Genomic DNA, 14801 nt, shown 5'->3' with positions numbered 1-14801 from the left:
ATTTGGGGCATCAGGCTTACTTCATATGACAGCGTGGGCTACATGTTGATCACCCTGTACTGTTAGCCGAGAAACTTGCTGCGTGACTTCAGGGTGCTCATTTCCCTCTCAAACAGCACTGCTTACTCAGACCGAAACAGGAGGAGAAAAAAGCACTGTGCATGAAAGCGCTCTTTCTGGACTACATTACTCGGACAAGGAATCTTCCTGACCTGTAGGGCAGCCGACTTCCAGAAGTGCCGAACGATCCCTCTTTTGCCCTTCAGCGCATTTCTTCATGCAACCAAGAGCGTTGCGAGCTCCCTTCCCTTTACCCAATCCCCTTGCTAAATTAGTTAAATCAGATTAACCTGGTTGTTATTATCTTTGATTTTTTTTTTTCATTTTGACCGGGGAGACGATAACACAGGACCCACCGCATTTCTAAGCACACAACCACATTATTAGCAATTCTCTTTTTTTTTTTAAGCTTTCGGTGTGAAAAACCGCCATCCAACACGCACCCCGAGCGCAGAACCACACCAAGCAGCCCGCGCCCCGAGCAGATACCGAGGACGGGAGAGCGAAGGGGGCTCGGCTCGCCCCGCATGCCCACCACCCTCCTCCTCCTCCTCTCGGCGGCCCCTCGCCCGGCGCACCCCCGGGGCAGAGCGACGCACGCCCTGGCCAGGCAGAGGGGGGGGTCCGCGTTCCCGGCGGCAAGGGCAGCTCGCAGCCCGGCGGGGCGGCGGCTCGGGCTGCCCGCGGGGCTTCCCCCGCCCCGCTGCCTGCGCGCCGTGTGGCGGGACGGCGGGGGCGGAGGAACCGGGGAGGGAGGGGGGGGGCCGGGCTAGCGCCGCCGCCGCCGCCGCTCGGCTCCGCCTTTCCCGCCGCAGCTCTCAGTCCTGGAGCGCCGCTCGGCTGCCAGAGGGAAGCCGCCACCTGCTCCGGTGCGGAGTCGCTCCTCCGCTGCGCGCCGAGAAGGGAAGAGCAGCCGCCCCGCCGCCGCCTCTGCGCCCGGGAAGTTACCGCTCCTCCCGCCGCCGGGGGACAGCTGCCGCCGCCGACTCCCGGCCTCGGAGGGGGAGAAGTCGCCGCCCCGCTCCGCCGCCAGAGGGGAAGAGCCGCCGCGGGCGCGCCGCCCCGCTCCGCCGCCGCCGCCGCCGCCTCCCGGTCCCGCCGCGGGCAGGCGGGATGATGGAGCCCCCCGCCGCCGCCTCCTGCCGCCGCCGCCGCCCGCTGCCGCCGCCCCTGCTCTGCCTCCTGCTCGCAGCCCTCTGCCCGCGGCCAGGTGAGCGAACGAGGGAAGGGGCGACCGCGCCGTCCCGACCGCGCGTAACTTGGCGGAGCGGAGGCCGGGGCCGCAGGTGGCGGTGCCCGCCCGCGGCTCGCTGCTGCCGGCGGGGCCGCCCGCCCGCCCGCGCCCCCTTAGCCGGAGCGCCCCGACACCTACCGCGGGGTCTCTGCGGCGGAGGTCGTTCCCGGCCGTTGGTGCTCTCCGCATCCCGTTTCGCCTCGGCGGGGAGCGGCCGGGAGCCGGTCCCCTCCTGCCCCCGGGGAAGGCGGCCGGTGGGGCGGGCTGACGCCGCGTCTCCTGAGGGAGAGGCAGGAGCTGCCCCGGCCGTGAGGGGAGCTGAGAGGGCGGCGGGAGGCGGCGGTCTCGCCTTTCCCCGTGAGAAGCGCCGGCGGGGTCCCTCCGGGGCGTTGTCACCGATCGGCCGGCCGCCGGGCGCTGCCCACCCCCCACGGGAGGGCGAGCCGAGTCTCGGCGCGGCGCCCGTTTCGCTTCCAGGCTTGAGCGGCACGTCTCCTCGGCGAGCCGCCTCCAACTTCGGCGCTTCAGCCGCTTCTCCCCTCCCCGCCTTCAGGGGCCGACGGCTGCCCGCCGCTTTCGAGCCGCTGGGGGGGGAGCGGCGCTGGCCGGGGGGCGCCCGGGGAGCGCCGTCGGTGTGTGGTGGCGGCCGGGTGCGGGCGGGAAGCGGCGGGCGTGGGGGGGTGAGGGGGGGTATTGGGGGGGAGCGGCCCCCGCTATCGGCCTCCCCGTGCGCGGGCAGCCCGGGTCCCGCGCGTGGTGGCAGCGCTGCGTGGGGTGAGGCTGCTCCGGCGGATCGAGGTTCGCGTGGGTAACTTCTCCCCCCCCCCCCCCTCCCCCGGCTCCGCGAAAGCGCTCTCGAGGCGTTAGGGAAGCGGGAAGGCGCCGGGAGTGCTAAATACCCTTAATTGTTCTGGGAATATCTTGGCCATGAGGTGTTTGTAGGCTTTATTTTGTAAATATTGAGCGTGAAAGTGAAGTCTGAGGGAAAAGCTGTGAAGTGAGGAGTTCTGCATTCGACGCGGAAACCGTCTCATTATTCTTGTAGAAAGAGCGTCAGCCTGTGGTAACATTCTGTATTGCTTTAAGAAGCGGCTTTGCCTCCCTCTGCCTGCCTTTTTGCAACAGCGAAGGGTTTTGCAGAAGTGTTGGGAGTTGGTGGCTTTTCATTCCTGGCCTCTGCCTCGTTATTACGTGCTCTCCGGTTAACCATTTACAGGCAGCGTGTTCTCATCGAAAGGCAAGATACGAGCAGACCTTTTTCACTAGATGTATTTATGCTTGTTTTGTACAAGCTCTAGTTAAGTAGAAAATGAGCTACAGCAAGAAGGTAAGGCTGCCGAAGCTTTAGTTTCAATTAGAATAGTAAAAAAGCTCCGAACAGAACCAAAAGCAATATCGGAACCATAAGCAATATGTCAGGCTGTTCTGCTCGGCTTTTGCTTTGGCAGATACAATGTACAATCGCTGTAGGACATAAAAAAATACCAGTCTCGGTGGCAGAGCTTGCAAAGAATACTGGTTCCTGTGATGTAGCAAAAGTCTTCAGGAAAGATTGTTCATTTTATGAAACCTTAAAGGCATGGAGAGTATCCGGAGAGATAAGCACCTCACCTTCTAAGAAGCAAGGCTTGGCCCCCGTGGAGAGATTTATCCCAGTAAATACAAAATGATCTCACTGATAGCGTGTGACTTTATGTTTTCCCATTGAAGAGAACGTGAAACCATAAAATATTTTATCTCGAGGGTTGTGTTGATGGAGGTGTATGAAGAGATGGGACTTGACTACCTATGATCTAAATAGGTTGGAGGTAAAACCATGGACCTAGTTCCTTCTGCTCTTCATTTCTTCCTTGCCCCCTCAAGGAGAAGCTCAGGCTAACTGTGTAAGCAAATACATATGGGGAGAAACCAGCCTCGCCTCAGCTTAGAAATTTTCCCTGCACTGCTGAAAATGCCTGGAAAACCTAATATAAGATTTAAACCTCTAGTTCTCTGTTTATTCTGAGGAGTATAAAAGATACTTAAATCTAAAAATATCTGTTAAAAGGTGTTGATATTACTGTAGACTTCACATTTTTTTCTCCTTGCTATCTCAGCTATTTTAGATGATAGCTAATTTGCTATCATCTACAACAAATTCTGGATATATTACTCTATCATGGTGCTTGGCTTTTGGGAATTCCATTTCAGGCTTGCATATGGAAAGCAATAGATAAGCTATTAAAAGCATATTAAAAGTTGGTGGGCATGAGGTATAGATATATCCAGCAATATTCAAGCTGACTGGGGATCCTTATGAGAAATTTTCAGCTTCTTTCTTCACAGAATAAGCTGACCAGGAAGATATCCATTTAAAAAAAAAAAAAAAAAAAAGAAAAGGAGGGGGTCCAAGTCTGCATTTGGTACTAGGAGACTAACTCTAGGTCAGACTAAATGAGAATACCAATTAAAATCTCATACTTTTCTAGAGGAAATGACTGTATGTGAGGAGAAAGTCAGCTCTTAATCAGGAGCTTAATCATGACCTTTGTAAAGCTTCCCCCTCCCCCTGCTTTCTGGTAAATTGTAACTATGAAGCTCAGTCTCTCATACTATGTTTTATTACTGAAGACTTGTTACATATCGCTATATTGCGTAAGGGTAATGAGACTGTAATGTGTAGTCTTGTCATTCACATGACACTTACTGTGTTCTCACTCCTGACTACGTTCTTTTGCCTGGTATATCTGGTGTGACATTCATCTAGGGAAACTGGTTTTCTGTATTAAGATCTGAAGTTCACATGGGTTTTCTGAAACTCCAGTCAGGAAACGTCTGCACCATGTATATATGTTTCGATATGCTATGTGTCTGTGGTCCAGTACACAGGTGTAGCAAAGCCAGACTCATTTTTAAGTGAGCTATAAGCTGTTAAATCGTTTGCTTTGGGAAGTGTCTGATATGTTTAAATATTTTTTTTTTCCCCTTTTGGTGTGAATATGCTGGAAAAGTCTCTCAACATAAATTATTTTTCTTCTTGTGCTCCCCTCCTCTGCTGGGTTTCTAGCACTTCTCATAAGGCAGAGTGCAACAACAGAAAACATCCAGGTCTGTAAATCTCTGAAATTTCAGCCCATTGATTTTTACTGGAGAATATATATGTTGTTATGTTCATGAAATAAATACCTTTGTCGTAAGTCATATTTAATTCCAAGATATCTTATTTCCACTTTCCAACCTGTGTAAGAGTAATACCCTTCCTTACAGTACCATCCATTCTCCTTCCTGAGAGTAACCTAGGATGCTAATGTGTAATCCCAGGGTAAATAGTTTCAGCTGTCTTTGTAGTAGAAGTTAAGCTATTCATGGGCTTATTTCCAGCAGAAAGTTTTGGGGAGCAGAATCTCTACATATTTATGCAAGGTGACACATGAAGGGGAAAATAAAGAAAATAACAGTAAGTGTTTTACATAATGCAGATTACAACTGTGTGACCAGGATAAACCTATCTTCTCTATTTTCTTCAAAATAGCCTACTTCTGTAGTGTGGCTTATAGTCGTAAGCTATAAGAGTGCTCACTGCAGATTTCCATGACGTCATATCTGATTACCTATGGTGCAGAAGGACCTCATATAAAAACAATATCACTGTACTGACAATAGCTTTAATGTGTTGGCTGGTCATACCTCATCACAGCACCATGGGCTTTTCGTAGGTTCCTACCACAGGGACTTTCTGGAGAATATTTTTTGTTGAAGTGGTTTTGGACTGGTTGAGTGAAACAAAAGTGGATTGCTGGATAGGAAACCAACTACGGAGGAGCTGAGCCTACCTGTATGTACTTTGAGCCTGTTAACACTTGTGATACTGAATATGCGAACATTACAGTAGCTATAATTTGTCATTGGATCTCCTAACACTAGATGATCAATATTTGGTTTCCCCTTTTTGTGACCAGCACTACATGACTATAAGCATGATGGTCACAGATAAGCTGGCTCAAGGTCTGGTCTGCAGTACTTGTTGCATGGCTGTTTCACATGTGGGAGGTTTGTGGTTTTTTGTTTTTTGGTTTTTTTTTGTTGTTTTTTTTTTTATACTGCCATGCTGATTGTGGAAACTGTTTTTTCACATACTAGTAGTATGGTTGTTTTAGTATGGTCTTGTTTAGTTCTTCAAAGTCTGAGACAGGGCTAGACTTTACATATTGGTTTTTGAGAGATACTGCCGTATCTAAAAACCATAATCTTCAGGCTCTCTGTTCAGTGCTCCTCAAGGTTCCTCTGGGTTGGCTAGTGCATAGCTTTTTCCTCTGGTAATATAATCATTTTTTATTAGAAAAGGCGTGTAAACTGCAAGGCCATGCTTGTAAGAGAATTGAGGACCTGTTGCAATGTGCTGATTTCTCTTGAGTTCTTCTGCTTTCAAGAAAAATAGTTACGCTTCCATGCACTGATGCTCAAATGAGAGACTCTTCAAGAACTGTAAATGCTGTAGGGTGATAATTAGAATTGACTTGAGCAGAACGTGATTTTTTCCAGGAAAAACTGAATATTAACAACTCCCCTTGATTGGAAATTGTTGAGCATTATCTTCCCTGAAGACAAGGCTTTGACCTACATGTTCTTTATCTTGGTATCTTTTCTTTAATAAGAACAGGATGAATACTAAAGGAGGCTGTACATTCCTGTCTTTAATATGCTTGAAAATGAATATCATCTTACAGAGAGGAGATTGCGCTACAATTAGTATGCTGACAATCCACTACCAGCAGCGATCAGATCAAGTTTCTTCCTTTTTTCTTTTCTGGTTTTGTTTTGGTTTTCTTCTTCCCCAATGTGTTTTATTGAGGATGGCTTGAGTTGCAGTTTGTCCCACGCCAGCAGATGTTAATCTATTGCTCCAAAGTGGCAGCTTTTTTGAGGAATACCTGCCTAGCTTAAGATTAAATTGCTTTTCTTATCATGCATATAGGTCTCCAGAAAGGCAAATAAATATTTACTTATTAAAACAACTGCTGTTTCTACTGAACTGGTATTTTTGTTGTTGATAAGAAATATGCCTCTTCTGGGAGGTAAAAAAGAGAGAAAGTGATAAAACAGTGGAGAGAGCGCTCCTGCAGCTTTAGGGTATGATTTTTAGAGGTTATCAGGGGTTAGAACAGTTCTGTAACGTTTGGTTAGAAAGCATTTGAAGTGCTTTCAATAGCAATGGAAATACTAAGCTGTTCCCTTGATAACAAGCAAAAAGTGCATTCTGTGATTTAATGAGTGTTTCAGCAGTCTATATATCCATATTATCTGTTTTCAATTAAGTGGTACTCTGTATAATTAACCCCTTATTGAGAAGAAAAACTTCAAATGCTTGAACCGCATTCATGCAGTGCGTTTTGTGCTGTCGTAGCCCCTTCTGTAGCACCTTCTGCCATTGTTAAGCATGGGTATTGGTCACAGCTGTTTTGCTCCTGAGGGAAAGTGCTCAAACATCAGTCAAATTTTAAACATCTCCTCAGGTCTCATGGACAGCTGAAGCCCCGGCAGGTTGGTGACATTTTGGCATGTGTGAGAAGCTCTGTGTGGTGGCTGTCCCCTTCCCTTGGCTGGTGGGTGCATCCCAGCTGCCTGGGCTGGAAAGTTTTGGGTTTAAAACAGAACATTGATTCTGACCGTAGTTGGCATCGTTTAAACTTGAAGAGATATTGGCAGCTAATTCAATAGAGGGAGCTCCGCTACCTTACTGCTAGAAGCAGCGCATCTCTGCTTTTCCCACACTTCTGGCTTCAGCTTGAAAGTTATGTTAAAAGTCTTTTGTTTCTTTGCAGTGTTCTGTGGTGCCAGGCTTTGTTTCTGAAAGCATCTTACTTTCATCACAGGCTTCCTGTTGCATGAAGGAGAAGGAAGGACAAATCTGAATCACGTAATAGGCAAAGCCAAAAAGATGACTCAGTTAGAGATACTTCTCTTCTGCAGCAAGGCATTGTGTGTGTTTTAAATGAATACCTTGCAGAATCAGGTTTTGAAATGACCTTTCCTTGCCGGGGTGGGGGGAGGTGGCTTCATGGAGAAACTCAAAAAGAATTAGAGTAAAAAGAGGGTACTTTCCAGGGATGAAATGGGCCGAGAGTGGTGTTGCATGCAATAGGGTACAAACAGGATAAGGGAATGATTGTGCTAGATAGACTGTTGTGGCAAGAGAAAGGCAGAATGTTTCCAATAAGATGTCTTAAGTAGGATCTTTATTTAACAAAAGTGATTCTTCCAGTAAGTTCTTATAGGATCATAAAGGAAAACTGGAATATGTATGCCATTCTGTAAAGAGAGTCTGGATTCTGGGCTATTGTAAAAGAAAGCCAGCTTAAGTATGTGCTTGTATGCTTTTTAACTCATTCTGTGTCTCTAATACAGAAACAGGTACATACAGAAAGCCGATAACTGTTCTGCAAACCTAGGACTTTATATTTTAATTGCATCATTTTCTGTTTAAAATATTATTTCTCATCAGACTATTTTGACACTAATTATGAAGACCCATTAGGGACCGGCCCCTTCTTAAATAAATAAATAAATCCTTTAAATCGAGTCGCCTTCAAGTAAGCTTGTAATGAACTCGGCATTATTCTTCAGTCAGATTAATCCTGCACAAATGCCCTTTATCATTTGACTTGCTACAGAAGTTGCATATTTTTTTCCTAATTTTTCAATTTAACTCGAGAAAATAACCATAGATATTGGATAACAAAACAGATGTAGCTTATATACAGCTACATTTAAATGTGGCATTTTATACCACTGACTGACGTATTTCAGGTCTTTGTTGTTTGTTTTTTTTAATGTGACTTTTGGGGGTTTTCTTTAGAAAGTGGAACAACTTATTTTTCAAGAACTCGCTGTGGAGTTGAGTGAATTTATCATGCTGGTCAGGAAGAATTGCTAAGGCTCATATTTTAGAAAGACAAGAGAGTTGATGCAGTTCATCTTTGAGGTGGAATGGTAAATGTTCACATAAGGCTCTAACTGGGTAGCTTACGGAGAATACCTTTTTGAACTGGGCTTAAAAATGGACAGTTGAATGCAAGTGTGAGGTTTTAATGTTATTTGTGAGATGTGGTTCTTTAATTGCAGTTTCTGAATTATTTTGCTGTTGATTATCTAGAGTATTAGCCTAGTATTACTCCATTTTGGTGTGGAATTATGTTTCATGAAATGTAGAAACCAGCATGCATTTAGGTAAGTGAGTTCTGTGACTCATCCAGAAAAAGTTGTGTGTGTTTGTTTGGCTTATTCTAGTTGTTTTGGAGAGCAGAGATGAACTTAATGGCCTACATCTACGAAGACATGGAAGAGAAAAAGAAAGATGAAGAATGGAATATTTAGGGAGGATTTGGGGAACTTCAGTGTAGCTGTTTAACTTCAGAAGAGAGAAGGATTCTGAATAGATTCCTTCATTCCTGATACTGCACATCAAGTTGTATAACAAGTGCTTTCATATAGAGAAGATGATAGGGTAAGTATTATCTTAAAATTCACTCATTGACACAGCATTATGGGATTTGCTTTCTCAAATTAGGGAAGTTGGAAGTTTCTGATACTGCCAACAAAGTCATGTGCTGACAACTGGTGATGTAAATCAAGAAAACATTTGCATCTTATACTTGACAGCTTGAAAGGTTAGCAAGGGGATAATTTTTCCAACTTTAATTCATGACTGAGATTTTTGTCAAGTCTGTTTAACATTACTCCTCGGTTCTCAAACTACTGCACAACTTACTGCTAATCTTGCACCCTATCCACACACAGAAGCAATAAAGAAGTCAGTATTACGAATGTCCCACCAGCTTCTGTTTATGAGTGAATTACACTTCTTACTATTGTGTTTCTACACAGACAAGAGTGCAGACAGTTCCACTGTTTAAAACAGTCACCAATATATAAGGAAATAATGACAGTGACTTCATGTTGCATAAATTTACATTTTGCATCTTTGTCATCAATATAAGTGCATTTTTTCGTTAAATATTTAAAACTTCCAGAAAATGTTTTGATCTAGTAGTTTAGCTCTTGACATGGCTTCTGTAACAGGGCTTTGCCTTTTGGAGGGTTAACTGTTCCACAGTTCAGTTTGACCTGGCTCATCGCACTACTGTTGAATGATGCAACAGGTTCTGTCTTAGCTTTGAAGTTTAAGTCCTTGGTATAACCTTTACCCTAAAGGTTTAACCCCAGTTAACGTGTGGTGCCCCACAGCAGCAAATTCCTAAGTGTCTACGTGAATCTCTGATGTCGGAGTGGGGCTTCTGAAATTTTACCTGCAGGTTTGTCAAGGGTCAGGTTCTGGTATTTCATCCAGACTCAGTTGTATCTGCAGGTCATTTCTTGTTGTTGCTTATCACTTTCTCAAGTACCCTGCAGTGTTAAATCCAAAACTTCTGCACAGCTTCTGGGGGTGGCAGGGGGAGGACTCTAAAGCTTTTGAGATAGTGGAAAATAAGTGGCATGTTGCAAGGGTGATAACCATGGATGTAGAAGCAGCAGGTTAACCATTTTTTAATTTAGATTCACGGAATTTATTTGGTATCTTCGATGCATCTTAACATGGTGTATGCCTGCTTTGTTAGGAAGAAGGTTCTTTCCTTATCTCAAAAGAGCCATAAGCCCTTGGTGTCTGCAGCCACAAGGAAGCTGCTATAGGACCAGGGAAGGCAAACTTTCTGGCCTATGCATCAAAATGTTGGTATATCAGAGGGCCATAAGAGATGTATTATGTCTGCCTGAGAGCCAAAGGGATAGGAGTGGGGGGGGAATGAGAGTTGTGTGTTTTCAGAGGTCTTGTCATGGGAGTGGGGGTGTAGCTGGGTGTTGGGACATGCTGGCAGCGTTAGGCTCTGTAGAGCCTGCTGGCTGGCTGTCATCGTCCTGCAGACGGGGGGACTTGGGGCACCACTCCAGCCACCATGGCAGCATGGCTGGGTGAGGGCAGCTTTGGCGTTACTCTTGGACAGCATGCAACTCAAGAGCCAGAGGTCAGAAACTCCCTGTAATGGTGGTCACCTATAATGTCCATGGTGGCTGCTTCCTTTCCACTACATAGAAAGGGAAGGGAAGGGTCTGTATTCTTCTCAAGCATGAGAAATTCCCTCCTTTTGCTGGGGGCATGGTTACCCTCTGAACTGCTGCAGAGAGGTATCTGCTTACTTCAAGGGCATCCCGGTTTTTCTCCTGCTCTGAATGGTGTGCAAAGCACTCTGTGGGTCCCTTTTTAATCATGAGGTCCATCTGCAAGTACAGCAGCGATAAGGAAGGATGGACTTCAGCATATTCGGTATGCTCGCGATCTTTGCCTCTCTTTCCATTGCATCAGTGGCACAGGGAGGAATGAATAACGCAGTGTTTCTTTAATGAATGCTGAATGGCTGAGTGAGCTGCCAGAAGCTTTACCCAGAAAGAAGCAGGGTGTTGTGAGGGGCGATATCCGCACCCGGAGGAGGAGAGGCAGGTGAATCGTCTTTAGCTGGAATTTACTGTCCAGTTTTATTAGATGTGGGAATAGTTTTGAAGACTGAAGTTGATGGTTCAGCTCAAAAGCTTGTTAATTTTTCTGGGCAGAAGTAGTGCTTTTCAACTGTTTCTTGAAGTGAGTTATTGTTAGAGTTCTATATATGGTTACTTCTGAGGGCCATGTATAAGCTTCACATTTGGAAGTTTTGCGTAAGTACATATAAAAACCTAGCCCTCTTGGTATGGTGGGGTGCTTTTTCTTGGGGTGTGGATTCTAATTCACAAAAGACTCATAAATAGCTTGCTTTTTCTTGCTTTTTGAGCGTTTGCTAGTGTTCCTTCGAGGTGTCATCATCTGTAAACAGCAATGATTGTTCTGAGAAGCTTTTCATGTAAGCATGAAAGAGCTGAGCATGCCAAGGACCATGACTCCTTGTGAGGAGGCTCTTTTCATGCAATAGAATAAATATTTGTTACTTTTTTGGACATACTGTACAGCACAGACTTTTTTTCATAACCGCAGAAGGAGGTTGGTGTCTCATAGTCTGCAAGTTCTGTGACAGAGTGTGGTAAACTCTGCATAAAACTTGAGGGACTCTGTTAATTGAAAATGGTAACAGAAGCTTTAAGGGGAGTATTGCAATGAAAATATTTATTTTCATGCTAAACATTTTTGTAAAGTCTCCATGGAGTTTTTTGGTGGGGTTTTTGGTTGTTTTGGTTTTTTCGTTTCTTTCTTTAAAGCTGAACCATTACTCCATCTTTAGGAAAGGAGGGAAAGATAGGTACTAGGAAAAAAAAAGTTTTATCCAGGCTTGTGTTAATTCCAGGTGTGAGGTTAAGGCCTAAATCTTCCATCTGCTAATAAAATGCTCAGCTTGGCAGTTTTGCATTATCTTCCTCAATGACAACTTTAAAGGAAAAAAAACCCACAAAGTTTCTTTGATTCCGTCTGCTCAGGGAAGAGTGAGGACTGGATGTGGGTTGAGGGTTGGTTTTTTGGTTGGTTGGTTTTGGGGTTTTTTTTGTTTGTTTGTTTTTTTAAATATTTAATGAAAGAGGAAAGTGATCAATGGTCTCTGGAGTAAGTAGCACTGTATGCCAGGCTTTTCTAACTGTGATTTTTGTAGACAGAAGGGAACTGTTGTGAATTGGGACTGAGAGTGGCTTGGGAGAGCCACTTTCTCCTTGGATGTGTCAGCACTCCCAAGCTGTTAAGCCACGGTGGAAGTACTACAGCATGCATTTCATTTAAGAGGATTTGAATGAATCATAGAATCGTAGAATCGTTTAGGTTGGAAAAGACCTTTAAGATCGAGTCCAACCATCAACCCGACATCACCATGCCCACTAAACCATGTCATGAAGTGCCTCGTGTACGTGTTTTTTTGAACACCTCCAGGGATGGTGACACCACCGCTTCCCTGGGCAGCCTGTTCCAATGCCTGACAATGCCAAGTGGTCTGACCTAAACTCTGGTACTCCAGTGGTGAAAAAAATGATTTGAGTTTTATGTTTCTTGTGGCATTTGCTTGAGCTACACATCAAAAAGTGAATGCTTTGCAGCCTTTGGCTGCTTGGTAGTACTTTAGTTGCAACCTCAAGGCTAGAAAATTTTGTATGGGCTACTCCTGCAATGGATGCGCAACCTTGGTAGTTGCTATTGCCAACATGCTGATAGCGAGTCTGCAATGCTTAACCTTGTGCAAATTATATTTGCAGATGTACCAGATGAATTGTATGTTAAAGAGCTCTCCCTGTGTCAGGGGTAGCCAAACTTTGCCCTGCGAGGCTCAGAGGGTGGGAATTACCGTGTGATCTGAACCTGAACCGCACATGTCCAGGTCAGAAAGCTCAGGGAGGTCCAAATCCTGTCAGCACTTGGAGCTGGAGCTGTGTGTCCTCTGAGACAGTATTTCTTCCCTCTGTTGCAGGAAAGGACTAGGCTGAGTGTTTAGCGACTCTCAAGGCAGCCTGGCAGCGTCAGCCAGCAGCAGCAGCTACTGCTGCCGCTGAGGAGCATCAGTGGCTGCATGATTTAGCCCTGGGACTGAGCCCTTGTGTGGGCTTTAACTGTGCCTTCCAGTTTTGTATATCGCTGGGTGTGATTTCTTCTACTGATGACACACCCCAGTGGAGGTTTAAAATTTTGTGAAGTGAGTTGGCTTGCAGATTCACACTGAAAAAGTTGCTGTTTTTCTGCCGTGTTATTTGGAGGGGAGTCTGAACTTGTCTTTCCAAGATCATAGGAAAGGGAAAAAGATACAAAAATGGAATACTGAAATTCTTACCCACTGCTTTTTATTCTTTTTGCATCTGATGTTTAAGAAAAAAGTGTAAGATCTTTGGTTTAAAGAAAACAAAATAACATAATAGAGGTATTTTTTATTTATAAACTGCACTTGAACATCAAAAGGTATTTGGGAACATTTTAGGCTGAGAAATAGAAAATACTTTTTGCTAGCATTTTGTTTGCTAAACTTCACTGTGTCATTGACTAGTATATGTCTCTGATCTGTAGGTTTCAGAGAGCGAAGGCTTTAGAGGTAAGAACAATTAAGGAAAGCTAAAGTATTTAGAATTGCAAGAACAGCACTTTGAATCTTGATGGGGTGTATTAATGTGAAAAGGAAGATGGATTGGTTTTATACTTAAAAGTTCCATTTTCTCCCACTGCTCTGTAAGCAAATATTTTGGCTGGAGCGCATAGGAACTAGCTGAAAGAGAAGTTTGCTGTCAGTAATCAATGATCGGGCCAAAGACACGGATCAGCACCTCTGCAGGGAGTGGCACACACAAGTAAAAAAAGGCCAATAGCTTACTTCCAGCACGTTAAACCAGGTGTATTCCTAAAGCCTGTGAAAAGAAATAATGTGGCAAAAATCATGGAACAGGGGCTTTGCAACAGAAACCGGGAAGGACGAAGTGTCATTTGGGAAGGCTTGTAGAAGGACGCTGCCTGGACAGGAGGGGCAGCCATTTTGACGGCCAGGAGGAGCTGTAGCTGGCAGGCGTGAGACTTGCCCATCTCACGGGCGCGAGTTTCCAGAGAACAGTCAGCCGAACCTGAGGGGAACTCGGCGTTTGGGTCTGGCTCGTCACATCCACGGCCGCCGAAGAGGCAGGGGGAAGTGGTGTTTGTCGGGGAGAGCGAGCGGGCGGGCGGTGGCAGGAGGAAGGAAGGCGAGGGCCCCAGCCACAGCGGTGCGGAGCCAGCGTGTGCTGCCTCTTTCCTTGTGTGGCCGGCAGGCCTGTGGAGGCAGAAGTCTGGATGGAGGAGGAAAGTCATCTGCGCAGAAAGGGCAGCTGGATTTTTGCTCGCAAGTGAAACAAGTTGCAAAGGGAGAACAGAAAGCTTTCTGGAAAATGGCGGGGTTAAGGAGAACCCTTGGTAAGAGTATTTTGAGGGAGAGGAGCAGGAGCAGGTAGGAAAGACACCAGAGAGCAGGGGGGGAACCAAATTTCAAGATACACAGTGCCTGCTTTTCCCTGCCTATATCGCCACACGCTTTCCTGGGTTTGGCAGTTACTCTGCCTCCTCCCTTTCCTTTCACCTGCTGTAATTAGCAGGCCATCCCCCTTGGTCAAGACTATGTACTGCCACGCCACTGTACTCGGCGCTTCATGTTCCCTTCTTGTCAGCCATACAATTTAGTGTTATTTCCTGCCCCGGGAAGACATCTGCTTCCTCCCCTCAGGGATTTCTCAAAGCTCAAGTGCTCCTACCCTGGGCTTACACGGCCTGTGCTCCTAGGGTGACTGCCTGGACTAACGCACCCTTTCTGGACAACCTCCCCTCTCCGTTCTTGGGTCAGTACAGATAACCCAAAAAGCTGTTCATGCTGACAGTCTTTTTTTTGTGTGTGTGTGTGTGGGGGAAACCCTGAATGTTTTCTTTGAGTCCTCATAAGAGGCTTGGTGTATGAGGTAATGTGTCAGGGAAACAGTGTCATGTGCTAAGCATAGTCACTCGGTGACCTAAATGTCTGTCTCTGTCCTGTTGAACTCTCAGATGTTCTCTGGAGTAACGTGC

General features: G+C 45.9%; 1 protein-coding gene across 3 annotated transcripts in view; it reads left to right on the top strand.

Moving 5' to 3' along the window:
- The first annotated feature begins 330 nt into the window (after positions 1-330).
- The window catches only part of ALCAM (activated leukocyte cell adhesion molecule), a 123615-nt gene continuing 109144 nt past the window's right edge, over positions 331-14801 (top strand). The window contains exon 1 of one of the 3 annotated variants that reach the window (XM_075034150.1): positions 331-1270. In XM_075034150.1, coding sequence (XP_074890251.1) covers positions 1174-1270 — 97 coding nt within the window. In that variant the 5' untranslated portion in view covers positions 331-1173. The remainder of the gene's footprint in view (positions 1271-14801) is intronic. The other 2 variants (XM_075034148.1, XM_075034149.1) reach the window with 2 other exon arrangements.

This window comes from Buteo buteo, chromosome 8 (assembly GCF_964188355.1).
Source record: "Buteo buteo chromosome 8, bButBut1.hap1.1, whole genome shotgun sequence".
Lineage (NCBI taxonomy): Eukaryota > Metazoa > Chordata > Aves > Accipitriformes > Accipitridae > Buteo > Buteo buteo.
Note: the sequence above shows the minus strand (reverse complement) of the source record. Positions and strands in the feature narration are given on the sequence as shown.